The sequence below is a fragment of the Zonotrichia albicollis genome, chromosome 14, assembly GCF_047830755.1.
Source record: "Zonotrichia albicollis isolate bZonAlb1 chromosome 14, bZonAlb1.hap1, whole genome shotgun sequence".
Classification (NCBI taxonomy): Eukaryota; Metazoa; Chordata; class Aves; order Passeriformes; family Passerellidae; genus Zonotrichia; species Zonotrichia albicollis.
In genome coordinates this window covers 2,199,191-2,218,880 of record NC_133832.1, presented here as the reverse complement: position 1 = coordinate 2,218,880, position 19,690 = coordinate 2,199,191, and the positions used below count along the sequence as shown (strand labels likewise).

The following is a 19,690-nucleotide window of genomic DNA, read 5'->3' as shown; positions in this document are numbered from 1 at the left end:
TCCTTTTCCACATCTTGGGCTGGATCCTCTCACATCCTTCCCCTTTACACCTCATTAGCCTGACAGTATGTTCTGGTGTTTGTCTTCCTTCCCCCATGTCTGCACTGGAAGAAGAGGAAAACATCCCTATGAGCTGTGTCTCTCCCTCCCTCCCCAACCTCAGCTCTTTGTTGCAGGTCTGTTATGCAGAAAACACCAACAAAATGAGCTTTGGCAAATTAAAAACTACTGCTGGGAGCCAAGGAGTCACCTTGCCAGCCCAGCTCCCTCCCAAATCCCAGCTCACCCTCTTCCTGGGACTCACTCCAAGCAGGGGCTCTCAGTGTGCCTTTGAGCCACTGCCTGGGCTGTTTCAGGGCAAAACAACTGGAGAACCTTAATTTTGTGGCTCATTTCCAAGTACAACTATTTAAACCAAACTGCTTCTTTATACAGAAGTGTCATTTAAAACAATTATAGAGACTAAATAATGGAATCTGCAGGCTCAGCTCTGCCCAAGGGCACAGCATTCCTTGAGACCTCCTGAAAGGCAGTGCCTTGATGGGAAAAGGCAGAATTCCTCTCTGGGAACTGGGATTTGGTGCATCTCCCTCTCTGAACCCAAAAAATCCCAGCCTTTAGCACAACCAAGTAATTGAATAATTCATTGCTCCCCAAGCTTTGCTTGGAGGTGTTTAGCTCTTCCTTATTTGATGGGAATTGGTGTTGCCAAAACAGTTTGGAGCTGTTGGAGTCAATTTATCCTTCATCCTTCTTCCTTTGGGGAAGTGACATCCTTTAGAATAAATGGAAAGATGAAAACACAGGGGTTTTAGCAGAACAAGAGAGTCCAGAGGGTATTGATGTTTGCAAAATGTAAATTTGGGCTGAGGATTTGTGTGATCCTGGGATTTAGGTTCGTTATTACTCCTGTATTATTTTTCTTTGGGTGGTGCTCCTTCCCTCCTCCTCACTTCCCCTAACAATAGTGGAGCTTTCCTCCCTTTCCAAATGGTTCTTTGGAATGGCTGAGGATAGAATACATCACCTTCTCCCTTTCCAGCTTTTTTAGCTCACCAAATATTCTAAAAATACCCAAATAACAAGAACATTGCTGTTTTATTTTCATCTTTGTTTCCCAACAAAACCCTCCAGAGAGAAAACTTCAGCTCCTGGTACCCAGGAGTGCCGAGGAGTGGAAACGTGGGGGCTGCCTGCAAACAGACGAGTTCATGGGAGAAATATGAAGGGTTTGAAAATAGCCTATTTAGTCACTGGGGTTTCAAGAAAGGGATGGAGCTGGAAAATTCCAGCTGGAAGGGAGACTGTGTGTGTGTGTGCACCGTGCCTGCCCTGTTTGTCTGCAACAGTGGATAAGAAACGTCCTGGAACGGCTCAAAAATACCTTGTGGGTTTTGTCTGGATGTTTGTTGGTTTGTGTTGGGCTATTCATGCCTCTCCATCTCCAGCAGCCTGGAGAAGAGGGGACAGCAACCATCACCACCACCTGCAGCGCTTTGGGGCACCTAAACATGTTTTTGCCAGGAATCCTGGTCGCCTAAATAGGTTGTGTGTGTTTTTTCTGGATAGGGCTGCGGAAAGTAGGCACCTCAAGTAGTGCTTTGAATGGAGCCTTTGTCTGCAGTGAGGAGCGGGGAGGAACATGGAAACACCTGAGCCTGTCACCAGCCTGTCCCTGCTCGGGGCAGGGGCACAGCTCTGCAGGCTGGCTGGGTGCTGTCCTGGTTCAGGGCAAATTTTGGAGAGAACCCCCAAAGGGCTCCTCTAGGGGGAAAGCAGATTCAGTTGGTCCCTCCCTGCAACTGGTCTGGGAGAAAATAGCTCCTTGGAAAAAAGTGGAAAAAACCTGTTTATTAAACAATAGAACCTAAACAATATTAAACAATAAAACCCCTTGCTGCTCCAAAAGAGATGACAAACTGAGAAAGTCCCCTCTCTGGGTTGCAGTTCAGCTCACTCAGGCTCTTATCCAGTCCCTCTGGTGCTGGAAATGTCGCAGGCCAGGCCCGGCCCAGTGGGCCACAGGTGCAGCTACTGGTGCTCTGCTGGGTGTTCAGTCCAGAGCAGGTTTAAACAGGTCCAAAGAAAAGGGAAAAAAACACAGTCCAGGGAACTTCTTTGCCTCAGGTAGCTAAACTAACTAAAATAATGGAGAGTTCTGTCCCACTATCCATCCATACACAGACAACACAGTCTAGGAGCAGGAATGTGGAGGAGGAGTACAGTGTCTGAAAACAAACTGCACACTTCTTCTCTCTCCCCTTCACTCTCTGCAATAAGTCTTAAAGGTGCAAAACTTATTATTCAGCATAAACAGAAAAAGACAACTGGGGATAAAAGCATCATATAGTCAACCTAGGACAGGTGCCCAGGCCTGGTGCAGAGGGCCTGGCTGGGGAGGCTGTGGGGGTGAGGCTCAGTTTTGCAGCAAGGCCCAACTCTGCTGTTTTGTCTGCAAGGGCCAACTCTGCTGTTTTTTCTGCAAAGGCCATGGCGAGCACTGAGGGCTTCGCTGCCGTCTTCTACAGCGAACCAGGGGTGCTGGGGCTGCTTGGCAATGTGGTCAGCGCCTTCCTCCTGTGCCTGCAGAACTTCACCATGGCCGCCACCGGCCTCGGGCCTCACGCAGCAGAGCAGGTCCTGGCAGGTGGGTGCTGCTGCTCAGGGTGGCGTGGGTGGGGCTGAACGTCCCCTGAGCTCTTTGAGGGTTATCCCCATGGGCCAGTGGGCACCCCTGATGGGATGGTGGGAAATGCGGGCTGTCTCCATTGTGCAGGTCGGTGTGCTCCTGGGGATGGCTGCTCCTCCTTCCCCAGCCACTGGGGGGTGGGGGGACAAGTATTCCATGTGCCATTCCCTGCTGATCCAAACTGTCCTTGGGGCCTGCTCAGCACACTGAGCCAAGGGGCTTAGGGGCCATGCAGAGAAATTTCCCATAAAGTGGGAAGAGGGGCAGGCAGAGGCCACAGGGCTGCTCACAGGAAGGCCATGGGACCTGCTGTGGGGTGTGCCCTAGAGCTTCCAGCAGCTCCAGCCTTTTTGTGCTTGGCTTCACACCTGACCCTTTCCTGCATCCCTCAGGTGTCCACCTCATCCTGATTGGAGGCTTTGTCCAGCTCCTGGCCGGATTTCTCGCCTTCCGCAAGTATGACCACCTTGGAGGCGCAGCCTTCCTCACCTTCTCTGCTCTGTGGAGCAGCTACGGGGCCACAAAGGTCCTGTCTGCTGCGTATCCCTCCCCGGAGAACACAACGCTCCCCTCTGGGAACACCAGCCAGCTCCCAGCCACCGACACAGCCCTGCTCTCAGCCAGCCAGAGCTCCGTGGCCGGGCTGGTGGCCTACATTGCCATCTCCTTCATCCTGTCCTTCTGCTCGGCCACCGTCAACTACATCATGCCCTTCATCTTCGGGGCCATCGCACTGGCCCTGGGCTTTGAGGCGGTCGCGCTCTTTGGGGATTGGGCCCTGATGGTGTCCGGGGTCCTGGAGCTGGGCATCGTCCTGTGTGGGCTGTATGGGGCTGTGGCTCTGCTCCTGAAGGGCATCACCCAGAGATATGTGCTGCCTGGCTTTGGGCACCCCCTCTTCAACGTCCTGCTGCTGGGATCGGCACAGAAAAGCTCCTCCAAGGCCCTCGGGGAAGAAAAGAAGAAGAACACCAAGTACGCGGAGCCGATGGCCCTGGGGAACATCTGTGACACCGTGTCACCCTTTATATTTGCCTTTTACTTCTTTGGGTACATGAAGACATTCTGTGTGGGGGCAGCATGGATTTCCATCATCTCCAGCTGCCAGCTGCTCTCCAGCTTCTACAGCTACCTCAGAGGGGACAGCTACCACACCACCAAGTTTGGTGTCCACAGCCTGCTCTGGCTGGTGATGTCCTGGGAGGAGTTTGTGCTCACCACCTTCCTTGGGCTGCCTGCAGCTCAGGACAGCAGGCTGGGAATGTTTGGGGCGTGGTTCTTCCTGGCCACTGCCTGCCTGCTGTTTCTGATGTCGATCCACAAAGACACCCTGGAGATGCTGCAGAATGCCTCCTTCATCCTCCTCACCTTGTCCTTCATCCACCAGATCCCGCTGGCTGGCGCCCGGCCCTTCCTGGGGGCCGCCTGCAGCCTCTGCACCGCGCTCTCCCTGTACGCCACCTTCGCCAGCCTCATCAACTCCATTGGGGAGAAGGCTCTGATTCCTGTGGGCACCCAGGCCGTGCCCAGCTCAGCTCTCCAGGCCATGCTGGGGGCTGTGCAGAGCTGGCTCTCGAGGTCCAAGGACATCCCCAGCGGCACCAGCGCTGCCGTGCCGGACTCGCTGTTCTACATCTGCAATGGCCTGGCTGCGGTCGCTGCCGTGCAGGGCAGCGTGGGTGCCCCGGGCAGGCAGCAGCTCTCCATCCCCTCCGTGCTCATCCCAGGAGCCCTGGGGCAGCTGTTCGTGTGCCGGATCCAAGTGCAGGGTGGGAAGAGGTTCGGATCTGTGCTCCCCTTCTGTTACGCTGCCTTCTGGGCAGCCTGGACCTGGCTGCGCCTGGCAGGTAAAGCACAGGATGGTTCCTGGCTTAAGGGGTGTTCCCAGGGAATTTCAGATTGCTTTCTCTGATGGAATTCCTTCTTTCAGGAGAGTCAGTGACATCAGGTTTACTGATATTCCTCCTTGGAAAAAGATAATTCACCAATCACCCCAGTTTGCATTCGGTTGCCATTGCTGCAAGGCACTTGGTGCCCTCAGTTCCAGGAGTTCAAGCTGTGTCTTCAACTCCAATAAAACGCAAGATATCCCCTGCAAAAACATTGTGACACTGGGCTGGCTCTGGGCTGTTATCTCAGAATAACAACTCAGGAGATGCTTTTGGGCAGTGAGAGACTCCAGGTCCTGGATTTCTCCTTCGGGAGCCTGGAGAAATCTATTCCACCTGGTCACAGCCATGAAAGAAGCTCTCAGAAGCTGAGCCTGGCTTTTACAAGCTGCATTTTGCTCCAGGTGGGCAGAGTGTTCACACAGCCTCCGTGCCAGGAGCTCTTAAAATGAGCACCTGTGGGGACAGTTAAAGCTGTGGCTTGGGACGTGTGGCAGGAGCTGCTGAAGTGTCTAGCCAGGCCCTGAGTATTCCAAGCTGGAGGTAAAATTCAGAGATTTTTTTGGACAACCGTCACCAGCCCCACAGTTAATACCTCAAATACTTTGCGTGGCAGCAGCAGCGGGTGTCGGTGAGGGAGGGTTTTTGGGAGGCCACCATCCAACAGCTGGAGCTGTGGTAATCCCAGCTGAGGCTCTGCCACTCTCCTGCCACTGTCCTGTCATGCTGCTCTTTGTGGTTTGCTCGTAACCAGATGTGCTGCTCCTGTTTCAGGCCACTTGCTGGACATCGGGGCGGGGCACACCGAGGGATTCACTGCTGGCGCCGTTGCCTTTTTGGTGCTCAATGCTTTTTTAATCATTTTGGGTAAGTCTCAGAACCACGTGGGATGTTTATTGAGGGGCATCTGGGGTCAGATCATGAATCCTGCTGTGATTGCTCTGTGGTGGAGATGCCCTAGTAAGGGAGGCTCAGCTCTGCCTGTCACTCTGATTAAGCAAGAACGGAGATGTTTTGCCCACAGCCAGTAACAGAAGCCGAGCTGGGCTTAGGAGAAACAGCCCCAAGGGAATGGAAGAACATCTCAAAGAAAATAAAAGGATCAAATCAGGTGAAAGTGTTTGATGCACTGGGCCACTGGCCCCAATCCTCAGCCACACTCCAGCCCAGCTGGTGTAAATCAGAACCTGCCTGGCTGCCAGAGAAGTATTTTCCGTGTGAGCGCAGTGTCCTGGCAGATCAAGGGTTTGGCAGCATGTCTGTGGAACCTGAAGGCTGAACAGACCCTGGCTGTGCCTCTTTGTTCCTCCACCAACAGGGAAATCAGAGCTGGGGCTACTCGGTTCAATCAAACAAGCCTCAGTTGATTTAGGAACTCTTCTGCTGGTTCATGGACATTTTATGGGCCGTGCTTGATGTGGGTCCCTCTTGTTTGTGTTTCTTTCCACAGCTTCCTCTTTTAACCTTGTGCTACTCTGCCTGACCCTGGCCATGGAGCTCTTGACCGTTTGTTTTCTCCTCTTTACACTGGAGAAGCTCCCTTTGCCATTTGAAAGTGAGTTTTAGGGAAACCTGGACATTAAACCTTCACCCACAGAGTGCAGGGAGTGGGTCCTGGGTTGGGGAGCAGTGTGGAGAAATCAAGCAGGGTGTTCCTCTTTCCCTGGAAGTCTGGGGTGTGTATAAGCATGATTGGAGAAGGAAATCTTTCCTCCTATCAACCCCCAGGGCCTTGAGGTTCCAAATAAATCCAATACTGCTGGATCAGAGCACCTCTAGAGGTTCTGTCCAGCTCCGCTTCCCAGCGGATGTTCCCTGAGGTGTGGGATGAGCTGGATGTGCCACAGCTGTCAAAGGCTGTAGTTCTGCTGAAGCCTTGGCTTTGCTGCAAGTGACAATTTAAGTTTTAATTCCATGGAGTGCTTTAGCAAGGGGATTATTGGGAGCTTTTCCACCAGGACTTTGTCACTGCAGAAGAGAATCACAGCACCATGAAATCCAAGCGACTGAGTCCAACCATCCCCACAGCACTGACAAACGCTGTCCCCAAGTGCCCCATCCACACCGTTAAATCCCTCCAGGGGTGGGGATTCAATCACCCTTCCTGCCTCTGACTCTGGGATTTTTTCCAGTTGTGGTGCTGAGCATCATCAGTGTCATCTGCTTCTACGGAGCCATGGCCTCTCTCACCAACTGCATGTTCGGGAAGGACCTCCTGATGATGGGACCTCCTCTGCTCACAGTAAGAGTTCTTGGCATGGTGGTGTAGCTTCCTTGCTCGGAGGGGATGTTCTGGGGCCTTCAGTGCAGATTCCTGTGGAATTTCCCTTCTGCTGAATCCTTCAGTGCCATTCGAAGTCCTGGTCCCTTTGTAGGGAGCTGTGAGCTGGAAATGAGCTCTCTTCCATTGGGAATAATATTGGAAATAGGGAAAGGATGTTTACAAGACTCATACCTTGGTCCTGGGGAATCAGCCATCCCCAGTCTAATTCCTTATAGACTGGAGTTTTAAAGCCATAACTTTGGGAGCAGGAAGCTTGCAAATTTCCCAGACTGGACAGCAAGAATTCCCCATATTTTCTTAGCTTCAAACTCCTTCTGCCATCTGCTGTGTCTGCCTAGGGTAATTCCCCCTATCCAGAGTGATGGATCTGCCAGCTCCAATTCCTGTTGCAGAGAAACATTTCCATTAAATCAGCGTTTCATGGGAATGCACCTGAAACTCCATCTTGGTCTGGATTTTGGATTCCTGTAAAGTTTCCTTTAGGTCACTTTGGAGAGCAGCCATTTCCTCAGGAAGCTGTGTTGGGTGGGATTCCTCTCCTCTAACTTAAGGCATTGGCAGTTGAAATGTCCACCCTGAGCTGCTCTCTTTGACTTTAATAATTGGAATTCCCTCCCCTGCTGTGGGAGAAGCATTCCTAGAGGTGCTGCCTGTGACCTGGGAATCGGGATCACGGCACGGTGGATCCCTGCATTCAGGTGGTTGCAATCCTGTCCTGTGTTCCATATTTTTGCTTATTCCCTGCCTCCTGATTCCTGGCAGGTCCAGAGCTCCAGGAAGGACAGGGAGGATCCCCTGCCCTGTGTCTGCCCCAAGTCCCACCTCACGAGTGGCCTGAGGACCATCGCGGAGCTGCTGAACACGGGGGCCGTGTGCGGGGTCCCCACAGACACCGTGTACGCCCTGGCAGCCTCCTGCAAGCACCCTCAGGCCATCGAGAAGGTCTACAGGATCAAGGTGGGGATTCAGGGGTGTCTCTGATTGCCTAGCTCTGTGTCCTGTCCATGACTTTCTGCAGAAGCAGAAAAGGGAAGCCCCTGGTTTTAGGTTGTCCCAAGACTCAGGAGCTGACCATGGGCAGAGTTCATGGGCAGCCACACCAGAACATGAGGGACCATTTTCTGAGCAACCCAGGGTACAGCCCTTCCTCTCCAGGCTAGAGCACTGGTAATTAGGCAGCAACATCCCTAGGGATGGACAGAGCACAGCCCCAAATAGGAACAGCCACTCACAAGCAGGTCCCAACCTGTGTTTGTCCTCTGTGCCTCGTGAAGTGCTGAATCAGAATCCCAGGGCTACATTCCCCCAGACTTTTGGAGCCATTCAGTGCTGGAACCAGCCCCAGAGTTTGCACCTTCAATCCTGCTTTTGCAACCTGGCCCTGTCTGCTGTCCATGAGGCAATTTCCTGGCTAGCCTGGAGAAATAACCATAACAGACGATCTCAGCTGGCCGAGCGCGAGCAGCGGCACAAAGGCCGTCTCTTCTGCACTGCCCTGGTGCCAGTGCTGACCTTCCCTGCCGATGAGAGAATACAAACAGAATGTAAATACATGCCCAGTTCCTGAGTCATCTGGCCCCACTGAAGCTGATGTCAGTTGAGGACTGAAATGACACCGCTCTGCAAGCTTGTTTTATTTCCCCTCCATCTCCACTGCTGGTTTCACACTGAACTTATTTCACCAAGCTTCTTTCAAAGCTCTGGAGGGGTGATAACGGAGATGTTGGTTTGCAGGGGGCTGAGCTCTCCATCCCTTATCCCATCACAAATTGGTGTGTTTGACCTTGGTTTACATCAGCAGAAGTTTGGAAAAAATCAGGCCCCTGGTGTGCAACATCCCAAAAATGCTGACACTGGATTGAGCATCACTGTCCCTGTGATGGATGTGCTAAAAGAGGAGGAATTGGAGGCATCCCAGAAGTTCCCAAGGGCAGGCTGCTGCTCTGTCTCCTCTTTAATTTGCACGTGCAGATCTGAGTTGGGGCATCCATCACAGCTCAGCATTTGTGCAGACACAGCATCTTCCTTGCCTGGAGTTCCTGCTCCATGGGAAACACACAAACCAGGATCCCAGCAGGCTTCAAGGCTCTCCAGGCAAACTTTCCCTCTTTATCTATTTTCCCCCTCTGTTTTATTCAGGACAGGCCTCAAGAGAAGCCCATCTGCATCTTTATTTCCAACCTGGAGCAGCTGCGAGCAGCTGCCCCGCCCATCAGCCCCCTGCTCTGGGAATTCATGGAAAGCGTTTATCCTGGTGGCATTGGCTGCATTATCCAGAAGGGAGAGTGGCTGAAGAAGTTGGGTGAGATGAGCAGCACAACCCTCCTGTCCCTCTTTCACGTTTTCAGCAGGGCAGGTCTGCAATCCCAACACCCTTTGGGATGTGATGGGGAGAGATTCCGGTCACTTTCTCCAAGAAATCCTCCCTGGAGCTCCCGGATGCTTTGGTGGATGTTTAGCAGAGGGTGTTAATCAGCTGGAATGACTCATCACGAGTGGGAGCCAGCAGGATGAGCTCTTTAACCAGAGGCAAGGGAGGCTCCTCAGCCTGGGAGGGTCCCCTCTCCCAAGCCCCCCGCTGCTCACTGGAATGAGCAAAGCAGGGTGGAGCAGCATCCAGGAGATGAGAGGGTTCTGATGGTCATCCCTGCTCATGCCTCTGCCTCCAGCACACGGACACAGGCAGGCACTGTGAGCACTGGGATGATTCACCTCAACCCTGGCTCCTGGGGAAACAGCAGGGAATGAGGGAGCTGGAGGGGTTGGAGCACAAGTCCTGTGAGGAGCAGCTGAGGGAGTTGGAAATGGGCTGAGCCTGGAGCAAAGGAGGCTCAGGGGTCCTTGTGGCTTTGCACAGCTCCTGACAGGAGGGGACAGCCAGGGGGGTCAGGCTGTGCTCCAGGGAACAGGGACAGGAGGACAGGACACAGCCTTAATCTGCACCAGGGCAGGCTTCAGTTGCACATTAGGAAAAAAATCTTCCCAGAAAGGGTGACTGGGCAATGGAAGGGGCTGCCCAGGGAGGTGTTGGAGTCCCCATCGCTAGAGGTGTCCAAGGAAAGCCTGGATGTGGCACTTGGTGCCATAGTCTGGGTCACAGGTTGGACTCGATGATCTCAAGGGTCTTTCCCAACTCAGTGGATTCAGTGATTGTGAGTTAAGCACATTTATCAGCAGAGGAAGGTGGTGGAGGACGGGAGGGTGGGCAGTGGTCACAGGAAGTCAGACTTTGGGATTTAGGGAGATCCTGTGTCCATGGAAACAGCTGTGATGTCTCCAGTTGTGAATAATTTCCTTTTAACCCAGTTGGACCCCAAACTGTACCTCTGCTCTCACAGATTTCTGCTCAGGAACTGACATCCAAAGAAACACATTTAATTGGGTGCATGGAGCTGGGTCCCTTCCAAAGGCAGCAGGAGATCCCCCCTGGTGCCACGACAGGGCTGTGCCAGCTGTGCCCCTGCCAACATCCTCTGCCTGTCCTTGCAGGGGTCGGAGCAGGATACAGCAGGGTGGGAACCCAGGACAGCATCATGATCCGAGTGCCTGACCTGACGGTGCTGGTGCACCTCATCGACATGACCGGGCCCTTGGCCATCACCTCGGCCAACCCCAGCGGGGAGGTGGACAGCACCCACCACGACATGGTCATCTCGTGAGTCCCTGCTCCCTGCAGTGCCTCCCTCCTGCCTCAGCTGCAGACCTTGCTTTGGTGCCCTGCACCCAGGGGAACCACCTCAGCACGAGGTCACAGCAAGGTCTGAGAAGGGTTGTTGCTATTTTTTGCCCCCCAGGCGCCTTGGCCATAAGCTGGAGGGTGTTCTGTGTGATGGAGAGTCTGACGAGGTGGTGGCGTCCACTGTGGTCAACTGCACCAAGATTGATGAAAGTGAGTGTGAGACCCGCCCTGTGTCAGCTCTGGCGTTTTCCTGGGAGGCTTCCATGCCTTTCCCAGTATCAGTCTGGCAGCACACAGTGCTCCAAGAGTAACAGCTCTGGAGTGCCTGGACATTTGCAAACATGTTGATGAAGGGAAACAAACAAAAGATGTCCTGGGAGGACCTCTGTGTTGACAGGGAACAAGGCAGGAGGACAAACACAGTTGTGCAAGGAAAATCTGCCTCGTCAGGGTGGAAATGCTCTGAGTGGGAGGGTGGGTGCTGCTGGAAGGAGAGTGGGTGCTGCTGGAAGGAAAGGTGGGTGCTGCTGGAAGGAAAGGAAAGGCGGGTGCTGCTGGAAGGAGGGTGGGTGCTGCTGAAGGAAAGGTGGGTGCTGTTGGAAAGAGGGGTGGATGCTTGCTGGAAGGAAAGGGGGGAGCTGCTGAAGGATGGGTGGATGCTTGCTGGAAGGAAAGGGGGGAGCTGCTGAAGGATGGGTGGATGCTGCTGGAAAGATGCTGGGTGCTGCCTCAGCCCACCACAACAAGGGTGGGACAGGAGCTTGCCCACAATGATGCAGCAGCACACACTGGGTGTCCTGGGTGGCTCTGGCTGACATTTGAGAGGGATTCATTAGTGGAAAACCAAACCCTTGAACAAAATGTGAGGTCAGCGTTCATCAGTGGTTTCACTTCTGGTCCTTCCACACAAGTTTATTTTGAGTGGCTTTGCTGGTGTGAGATGTTCCTTTTCATTCCTTTCTGTGCCACTTTGGGGATTGTCCTGACTTGCTCATTCTCCCTCTGGGAAGGTGGCATCACCGTCGTGCGGGAAGGCTGCATCCCAGCTGGCAAAGTGATGCAGATCTTTGAAAGGGTGAAGAACAGAGTGGTCTGAACCGTGGTCTGGTTCCTCAGCAAAGGAACGAAGTTTGCTCTCCCTAAAATCAGGAGGTGTCCCATGTTTGGCTGGAGCACATGGTCTTGGGAGAGCCATTCCTTCTCTGATCTGCTCTTACCTCCTTGGGAATGGCAGCACTTCCCCAGCTGGGGCCTCTCTGGGACCTTTCTGCAGTGATTTGTTGTTTATCCCCCGTAAGTGCCTGGAATCTCCAGGAGAGCTGCCCAGGAGCTGATGATTTACTGCAGGAACTCCCAGAGCTCCTGTGCTTCTGAAGTGCACTGGACTGTGAACACAATGTTTGTGCATCCCCCTCCACAACACTCACATCTGTGTATTTTAAAATCCTAAAACCCACTAAATAAATCCTCTTTTTGGAACATAAGGAGAAGGCTTTGTGTTTCGTTTGATCTTCACCGAGCTCTTTGTCCTCCCAAACTGGCAAAGCTCCACGACTGAGCACCGGAGGAAGGACAGCTCTGACAGAGGGTTTGCAGCAAGTAACTCACCCCATTCCTTCCCTGCCATCTTCCTGGCCACTCCCAGCTCATCCCAGGGCACTCAGCTCCTGGAAAATGCAAAGGAATATCCGTGAACATCCGTGGCCAAGCTGGGGGCTGCTGAGGGCTCAGAGCCATGGGCTGGCTTGGGTTGGAAGGGATCTTCAGGATTATCTCATCCCAACACCTTGCTCCTGGGCTGAGAGCTGCTGCCCCAGAGCTGTCCCCACACGAGTCCCCAGGGCTGTCCCCACCCCTGTCCCCATGCTAGGCTCTGTGGAGGGGCAGAAGTTTCTGCCAAGAGCAGAGAACAAAACCTCCCCCTCTCCCAAAGCAAACAAGCCCCAGGGGGAGCCAGGGATGAGGGAATCCAATCACTAAAGTCAAACCTCAACAAAGGAAACAATGAGTTAGACCCGAAGGCTTCAAAACACTGCGAAGTGCGTGACAGATTGGAGGTTTTCTGTAATGTTTTTCCCATCCTGGAGGCAGTGGCCAAGTGGGAGACCTCTGCCAGTTCCCTGTCGTTGTTCCCTCTCCTCCCTCCTGCTCTGGGCAGGGTCATTCCCCTGGCACAGCTGCTGTCCCACCTCCCACCACCCAGAGGACAAGACCCTTCCCTTCTCTTGCTCCTTATCATTGTTTTGGAGCATCTTGCTCATGGAATTCTCCCTCAGGCCACATCCCACCTGCTCACCTGGTGTTGCTGTGAGAGCTGGGCAGGAAAATCTGGGAGCCCTGGGGCTGGATTGCTCCTGCTTCTGTGGGAGCTGGGCAGGAAAATCTGGGAGCCCTGGGGCTGGATTCCACCCAGGCCTCATTTCTGACATGTCAACACCAAATGCAGCCCGAGGTGCTCGCTTGCTTTGGCGCTGCCGTTGTTGTCCAGCTGGTGCTGCCTCCCATTTGCACTCAGAGTCGCCATAAATAGCAGCTCTTACTCTTTCTCCAGGTCAGGGATGTTGTTTCATCCCAGCAGCTCCCCAAGCCCCGGTCAGAGATCCTTGGCAGCCGTTCCTGGGATGGAACACAGGCTCCCCTTCACCCTCAGCCTCCTGACCCTGCGAGCCCGCGCGGGCACAGCTGGGCATTCCCAACCTCCTGTGGTTTCCCAGCCCGTGCCAGCATCTGGAAGTGGAAGTTAGTCAAGCTCTCCTCCCTGCACATGCCCCAGGACAGCCCAACAACCTGGGCTGGTGGAAGGGGATGAGCTTCCAGGTGCCTTCCAAGCCAAACCATTGCACGGTTGTGTGATAAACACTCCTTCAACAAACGGATGTAGGCGCCAGCTGAGGTTCATCACCACCCAGCAGAGGCTTAACTTTAAGGCATGTGGTGAAGTCCCACAACACGGGACTCCTCTCATGTTTAAACACCTTAATGCTTGAAAAACGACTTGAACTTCCTGAGCAAGTGAGGTTTGTTAATATTGGCTATAAACTGCTGGAACAGCAGAAAAACCCCAAGGAAGTGGAAAAGGAGAAGGTCCCTTGACTTGTGATCCGGGACTGGGTGAGACCATCTCCATGCTGCTGCCATGGGAGGTGTCAGCTCCAGGGAAGGGTGTGGAGTTGCCCAAGTGCCCCTTCCCTGCTCACACCAAACAGCCAGGATTTGGTAAAAAATGACCTCTGGAGCTCTGCAGCAGGTAAAGGGAGCCCAAGATGTGTCAGCCCTTGAGGAAAGGTCTGTATCAGAAATCAGGGGGGATAATAGAAACAGATTCCAACCAGAACGATGAAAAATCCAGAATTTATAAGTGGGGCAAGATAAGAAAATGGCAGGACTTTACTACTTCATTTCAGGGAGAACCAGGATTAATATTTCTTTATAAAATATATGTAAAACTCCCTTCCCAGCAGAGCACAAGGAAATCAATAAACTGTCTGTACTTATGGGCAACTGAGCCAGGGGTGTAAAATTTTATGCAGTAATGGAGTTTTTACAATTTACTGAGTAAGGAAACAAACAAATTATGTTAGAGGAAAAAAAAATCCCAAACAGTCACCCTAGTCTGGGCTGCTCACTTTGGCACTTGCATCTCATGAGTGTTCTGGTGACTCAGGAGTAATTATGGGTCAGAGGTATTTGCTCTGCACCTGTTTTCCACCATCAGGTGATAAAGAAGAAAAACAGAGGATTTTTAATTAACACAACAAACAGCACAATCAGTTTGTGCCAGGAACACGTTCTCACCTCTCTTTGCTGCAAAGAAGGAAATAAATTTGATTTTTCAGTGTTGTTGCTAAATAAAGGGGAATATTTCCTAAAAAAAAAACATGTTTGGGAGAATCAGATAACCCTAAAATGGTTTGGATCAGGAGGCACCAAACCCAATCAATAACCCTTTTCCCAATCCCTTCCACTGGAACAGGTTATTTGTGCCTTGCACACACAGCTGGGAATTTCTGACCTACATCATGGAGGTTGTGGAGCAAAACTTTGCTGGGTTTGCTGATGAACCTCAGACAAATGGCAAAGAATCTATGTTATTGGGAAATGTATTTCACAGCATTTTATCAAAAACACTCTTTCAAGGCAGTGATACACTGGAGATGCTCCATCTCTCGAAGTGTCCCAGGCCAGGTTAGATGGGGCATGGAGCAACCTGGGAGAGTGGAAGGTGTCTCTGCCCATGGCAGGAGATATTCTTTAAATTCCCAAATATTTCAACCCAAATAATTCTGGGGTTCTTTGATTAGGATGTTGGTTCTGCCCCTTTAGTCAAATCCATTATGGAATTGGTTGGTGGGCTCTGAGCAGTTCCCAGGACAAAATGGGCTGGGAAATGGCTTAGAGTCCATCCCCCAGAGGGGTGAGCAGCACAGTGCTGGGGCTCTGACACACAAACCAGCCCAAGAACGTTGGGGCCTGGAGCAAGGTCCCCATCGTCACATTCCCACAATTCTTCCAAAGTAAATTCCCCAGGTCTCCACAGCGCCTGCCGGTGTTCCTGCAAGTTTAGAGGGAAACAAACACACCTCCCTTAGATCAACAACAGGAGCCCTCAATCCCTTCAGTCAGGCTCTCTAAACACAAGGTCCTTTCATCAGAGCCATTGCTGATCTTTAACACCTCTTGTTGTGTTTTCCATTCTGCTGCACACTGGGGGAGGCTCATTCCCAACTGGGAAGGCTCAATTCCCAATGGAAACAGCAATGTCAACCAGAGTTAGGGGTAAAGGATGCAAACCTTGTCATATTTGTCCCTAAATCTCTCTTGTGGATGGTTTTAATAATTTCCACCCCTTCTCATCTTGGTGTTTGCTCCAAAGTGAGCTGAGCTCCTGTGAAATAATTTTCAGGTTTGGCAGAGAGGAGCAGCCCTTTGTGGGCGCAGGGAGAGGGAAGGAGAGGCAGGGATGGGAGAGGGGGCTTTGGGTAGCAGGGCATTATTTTATAAATTCTTTTGTGAAAGAAACACTGGTGGAAAGTGCTGGCACAAAACCGAGCGTTCGCATTGTCAAGGAATTAAATCGCAGCCATGCCAGTGGTGGTGCAGGACATTCCATGTGTGCTCCAGGAGATTGTGAAGGGAATACTGAGGAGTGGCCATGGCCAGGCCTGTTCTGGGACCAAGGGACCAATGCCTGGGGGTGGCAGCACCTTCAGGCACTCCCGTGCCTTGGAGGGGGCTCCTTTCTCAGGAAAGCAGGGTTTGGCCAGCTCAGCTTCCCAGAGAACTGGATTTCCATCTCTGTCTCAGCACAGAGAACCAGCTCATCCTCGTGACTGGACTCTCTTAGGGCAGCTTTTACCAACTCATGGTTTACTCTAAAAATAAGGAAGTCCCTCCTAGGCCAGGAATTGGGGACGCCCTTCCCGGAGCTGCCCCGGGAGCATCAAGGCTGTTGTGGGCTGGTTTGGGTCCTGCCCTGCCCATACCTGTCTGCTTCCTTCTTCTTGGGCCTTTTTCACTGATTGATCAAAGAACTCTATTTGTCAGATCACTTTATGAGGCAGGAAAATGCATCTTCCTGGTAGCAGGTAGGACACAGCTCTGTGAATTTGCATTTTATCCATTTAAACGTAATTTCCTGCAGAGTAGGAAGAAAAAACAACCTGTGAAGACAGATACACAACCAACTCTTATTCTTCCACCACGGATCTGGTGGGACTCACTTCCTCAACAGACAGGAGGAATTGTTCTGGGCAAAGCATGCCCAGAAAGTTCAAAAATCTCCAGAATCTGTAGCACCACAGACAAGGCAGCCTCAAAGGACCCATTCACAGCTGTGCAAAACCCATTTCAGTAATCCCAGATCTCCAGACTGGTTTGGGTTGGGAGGGACCTTAAAGCCCATTTCATTGAGCTCTCATGGGCAGGGACAGCTCCACTGGGCCAGGCTGCTCAGATGTGAACCCCCAGAGCTGCTGTTCCATGTTAAGGTTTAGCAATGAGGAGACCTGGACAAGGCCTCCACCTTCCCTTGACTCCCATCTCAGGTCTTTGAGCGAGACCTTGGAAGTGAGCTGGAGAACAGGATCACCATTGAATGTCTGTGGGAAGCCCAGCTCAGCTGTTCCTGTGGCCAAGGAGCCTGTACCCTGTCACAGACATCTTTTATGAAAAATCCTTTCCTTAGGATTTTTCCTCCTGAGAAGCTGAGCAGCCTCAGGAACAAAATGTAAACAATGATTATCTGCTGCTGTGGAATGCAACAGGTGCATCTGTGATTGGCCCATGTTAGATGTTTGTAATTAATGGCCAATCACAGTCAGCTGGCATGGACAGAGAGCTGAGCCACAAACCTTTGTTACTCTTTCCTATTCTATTCTTAGCTAGCCTTCTAATGAAACCTTTTCTTCTGTTCTTTTAGTATAGTTTTAATGTAATATATGTAATAAAATAATAAATCAAGCCTTCTGAAACATGGAGTCAGATCCTCGTCTCTTCCCTTATCCAAGAACCCCTGTGAACACAGTCACAAGTGCCCCACATCCCAGCAGCCATGGAGCCATGGACTTGTTGGGTTGGTAACCATCAGTCCAAACACCTGGACTTGGTTTCTTCTTCACTTCCAAAACAGCAGTGAGCTTCCATGTCTGCTCCTTCCTTATCCCTTCCTCATTCCTCACCTCTTTTGCCATTTCTAATTCCCACAAGAGAATCCTGCGCTTCCAATTAGGAGTTGGTTGGTTTTGCAAGGGAAGGAGGGCCCGGAGCGATGGTAGGGTTGGGAAGGAGGGGGAGGAGGGGTCTGTGGGACCCCTTGGGTCATGCAGGATCTGATAACCCAGTGTGGGACAACAGGGACCTTGGGAAGGCTGCAGGCACAGGATGCCTGAGGAGGTTTGGGGACTTTTGGGAATTTTGAGGAGATAAGGTGAGGGTGGTTGGGGCAGGGTCAGTGCTGCTGATACCCACCCACCCTCCGGGTTCTAAAGAACTCCTGAAAGGAAACCAGGACATATCCTGGTCATTTGGGAGTTTTCACTGAGTCATGCTGGAACCCACAGCAGTGGGAATGATCACCTGAATCCAGGTTGATTCAGCAGATAAGACAACAGCTGTGTGGTGTAAACCAGCAGAGATGCATGGGAGACCAAAGGAGGAAGAGGCTGCAGCGCTTCAGGAATTGGTGCTGTGTCAGGGAAGGCATTTGGGGCTGGGCATTTACTGAAACTCCTCGCAAAAGGAACAAAAACACCTCACAGAAGGCCTACGTTACTTCCTGCTGGGTGGGGCACATGAAAAGTGGGGTATGAGAATGGAGGTGCTCACATGGGGAATCCCCATGAGGAGGTGATCACCTGGATGAACAAGGAATGCCAGTCATGTCTCTAAATTTGGGATGGGACCCTGAGAACTGCACAGAGCCAAGGCAGAGAGATGGTCAGAGAATCTTCTTCTGCAGAAGATGTGAGAACATGAGGCTCCTCAGAGGTGCCTGGGCCTTGGAGGGACCTCAGTGACTGTTCCACAGCTGCTGGGACAGATGAACCTCTCTCTCTTGGGACAACTGTCCCAGCCCTGACATCCATCTCGTGGCCAGAGCAGAAGAATTTGCTGAAATTCCTGGCTTTTGCTATCTAGAACAAGATAGCAACATGAGTGAGATCTCTGTGTGTTTTCCAGGAAGGAATGAAAAGTTCTCACAAGAACTGACAATGCTGACCCTTTAACACGAGATTTTCACTCAAGGTATTTATTGGAGCTGCTGAACTGGACGTTCAGGGCAGACCTCCCCATCCAGCCCCACACGACCTCCTGTCCTGCCTGCTCTGTTATCCCCTGGATCTGCTGGCACTGGGAGCATCAGTCCAACCACCTGGTCTCGGTTTCTTTTTTGACTTCCAAAACAGCAGTGAGCTTCCATGTCTGCTCCTTCCTTATCCCTTCCTTATTCCTCACTTCTTTTGCCATTTCTAATTCCCATAAGAGAATCCTGTGCTTCCAATTAGGTCTCGGTTGGTTTTGCAAGGGAAGGAGGGCCTGGAGCAATGGTAGGGTTGGGAAGGAGGGGGAGAGGGGTAGAATCCATGGGAATGGAGCAGAGGAATCCAGTGATCCCATAAACCCACCAGGGTCTGCCCAAGGATGCAGCTCCCACAGACCCTTTCCTCCCTCAGCCCCAGCTGGCAGTGCCCTGCAGAAAGAGGGGATGGAAATCTTCAAATCAGAGGGGAAGCAGAAAGGAATAACATGATGGAGTCACGACTGGATTTAATTAATCCCATTAATTGTTGTTAAGTCTCAAAAACTGGATTTCCAGAAAGCTGGTTTTTTCCTGCAAGATTTTCTACATAATCCATCTATTCCCTAGGGAGATAAGTTCTCTCTGCTGTTCCAGAGCAGGCAGCTCCAGGAGCACCAAGAGTCACAGCGAGGGAGATGCACAGCAAAGGACAAAGTGTCCAGGGCCAGGTTGGACACTGGGGCTTGGAGGAACCTGGGACAGGGGAAGGTGTCCCTGCCATGGCAAGGGGAGGAATGAGATGAGCTTTGAGCCTCAGACAGTCTGGGATTCTGGGGTTTAACAGTTAATTTTTGCTTTGGTTCAGGGCCCCGTTGCTGTCACCCAGCCATCTCTAAATCCAGCATTCCCTCTGGCAGGAATGAGGGGATCCCAGGATGGCCCCAGACCAGGGTGCTTAGCTCAGCCTCTCTCAGGTGGCAAATCCCAGCTGAAAACCTGCCCCAGGATTTTGAACCCTCGTGTTTCTCTGTTGTTGACAGAGCTGATTATCTGGTGATTTTGCAGGAATAACCCTGGGCTGCTGCTGGGAAAGGGAGGAGCAGCAGGAAGAACGCAGCGAGGTGAGCGTGACAAGAACCCACTGCAGGCTGTGTTCGCAGAAGCTGTGCCCTCAGCCCTGCCAAGATCACTGGGCTTGGCTTGGACTGAAGATGACCCAACCAAGCTTTTCCTCCACCCCACACCCCATCCCAGGGCACAGGCAGACTTTGACTCTTCAGGTATACCTAGCAAAACTAACAGTAAGGTTAGGACTAAGTCTTTTGTCCTTGGGTGTGTGTGGCAGCCATCTTGACATCTTCAGTATCATGCTTTATATAAGCTACAAGAACGTAAAATTTGGTGGGTGATT

At 52.0% G+C, this 19,690-nt stretch overlaps 2 protein-coding genes across 2 annotated transcripts; both read left to right on the top strand.

The window, feature by feature from the left end:
* Positions 1–2,490: 2,490 nt before the first annotated feature.
* LOC141730891 (uncharacterized) lies at positions 2,491–6,061 on the top strand. Its single transcript, XM_074551750.1, has 4 exons — positions 2,491–2,647; positions 3,082–4,536; positions 5,353–5,417; positions 6,029–6,061. Exons 1-4 carry the CDS (start codon positions 2,491–2,493, stop codon positions 6,059–6,061), a joined length of 1,710 nt encoding a protein of 569 aa, XP_074407851.1.
* Positions 6,042–11,955, top strand: LOC141730897 (threonylcarbamoyl-AMP synthase-like). The gene is made up of 7 exons (XM_074551788.1): positions 6,042–6,133; positions 6,711–6,820; positions 7,625–7,819; positions 9,002–9,164; positions 10,352–10,517; positions 10,657–10,751; positions 11,552–11,955. Exons 1-7 carry the CDS (start codon positions 6,070–6,072, stop codon positions 11,635–11,637), a joined length of 879 nt encoding a protein of 292 aa, XP_074407889.1. The 5' UTR covers positions 6,042–6,069; the 3' UTR covers positions 11,638–11,955.
* Positions 11,956–19,690: the final 7,735 nt, after the last annotated feature.

Coding starts and splice junctions, on each gene's coding strand:
- LOC141730897 (XM_074551788.1), top strand. CDS start 6,070: ATGGAGCTCTTGACCGTTTGTTTTCTCCTCTTTACACTGGAGAAGCTC. Junction 6,134..6,710: donor GCTCCCTTTGCCATTTGAAA/GTGAGTTTTAGG, acceptor GATTTTTTCCAG/TTGTGGTGCTGAGCATCATC. Junction 9,165..10,351: donor AGAGTGGCTGAAGAAGTTGG/GTGAGATGAGCA, acceptor CTGTCCTTGCAG/GGGTCGGAGCAGGATACAGC.
- LOC141730891 (XM_074551750.1), top strand. CDS start 2,491: ATGGCGAGCACTGAGGGCTTCGCTGCCGTCTTCTACAGCGAACCAGGG. Junction 2,648..3,081: donor AGCAGAGCAGGTCCTGGCAG/GTGGGTGCTGCT, acceptor TGCATCCCTCAG/GTGTCCACCTCATCCTGATT. Junction 4,537..5,352: donor GACCTGGCTGCGCCTGGCAG/GTAAAGCACAGG, acceptor CTCCTGTTTCAG/GCCACTTGCTGGACATCGGG.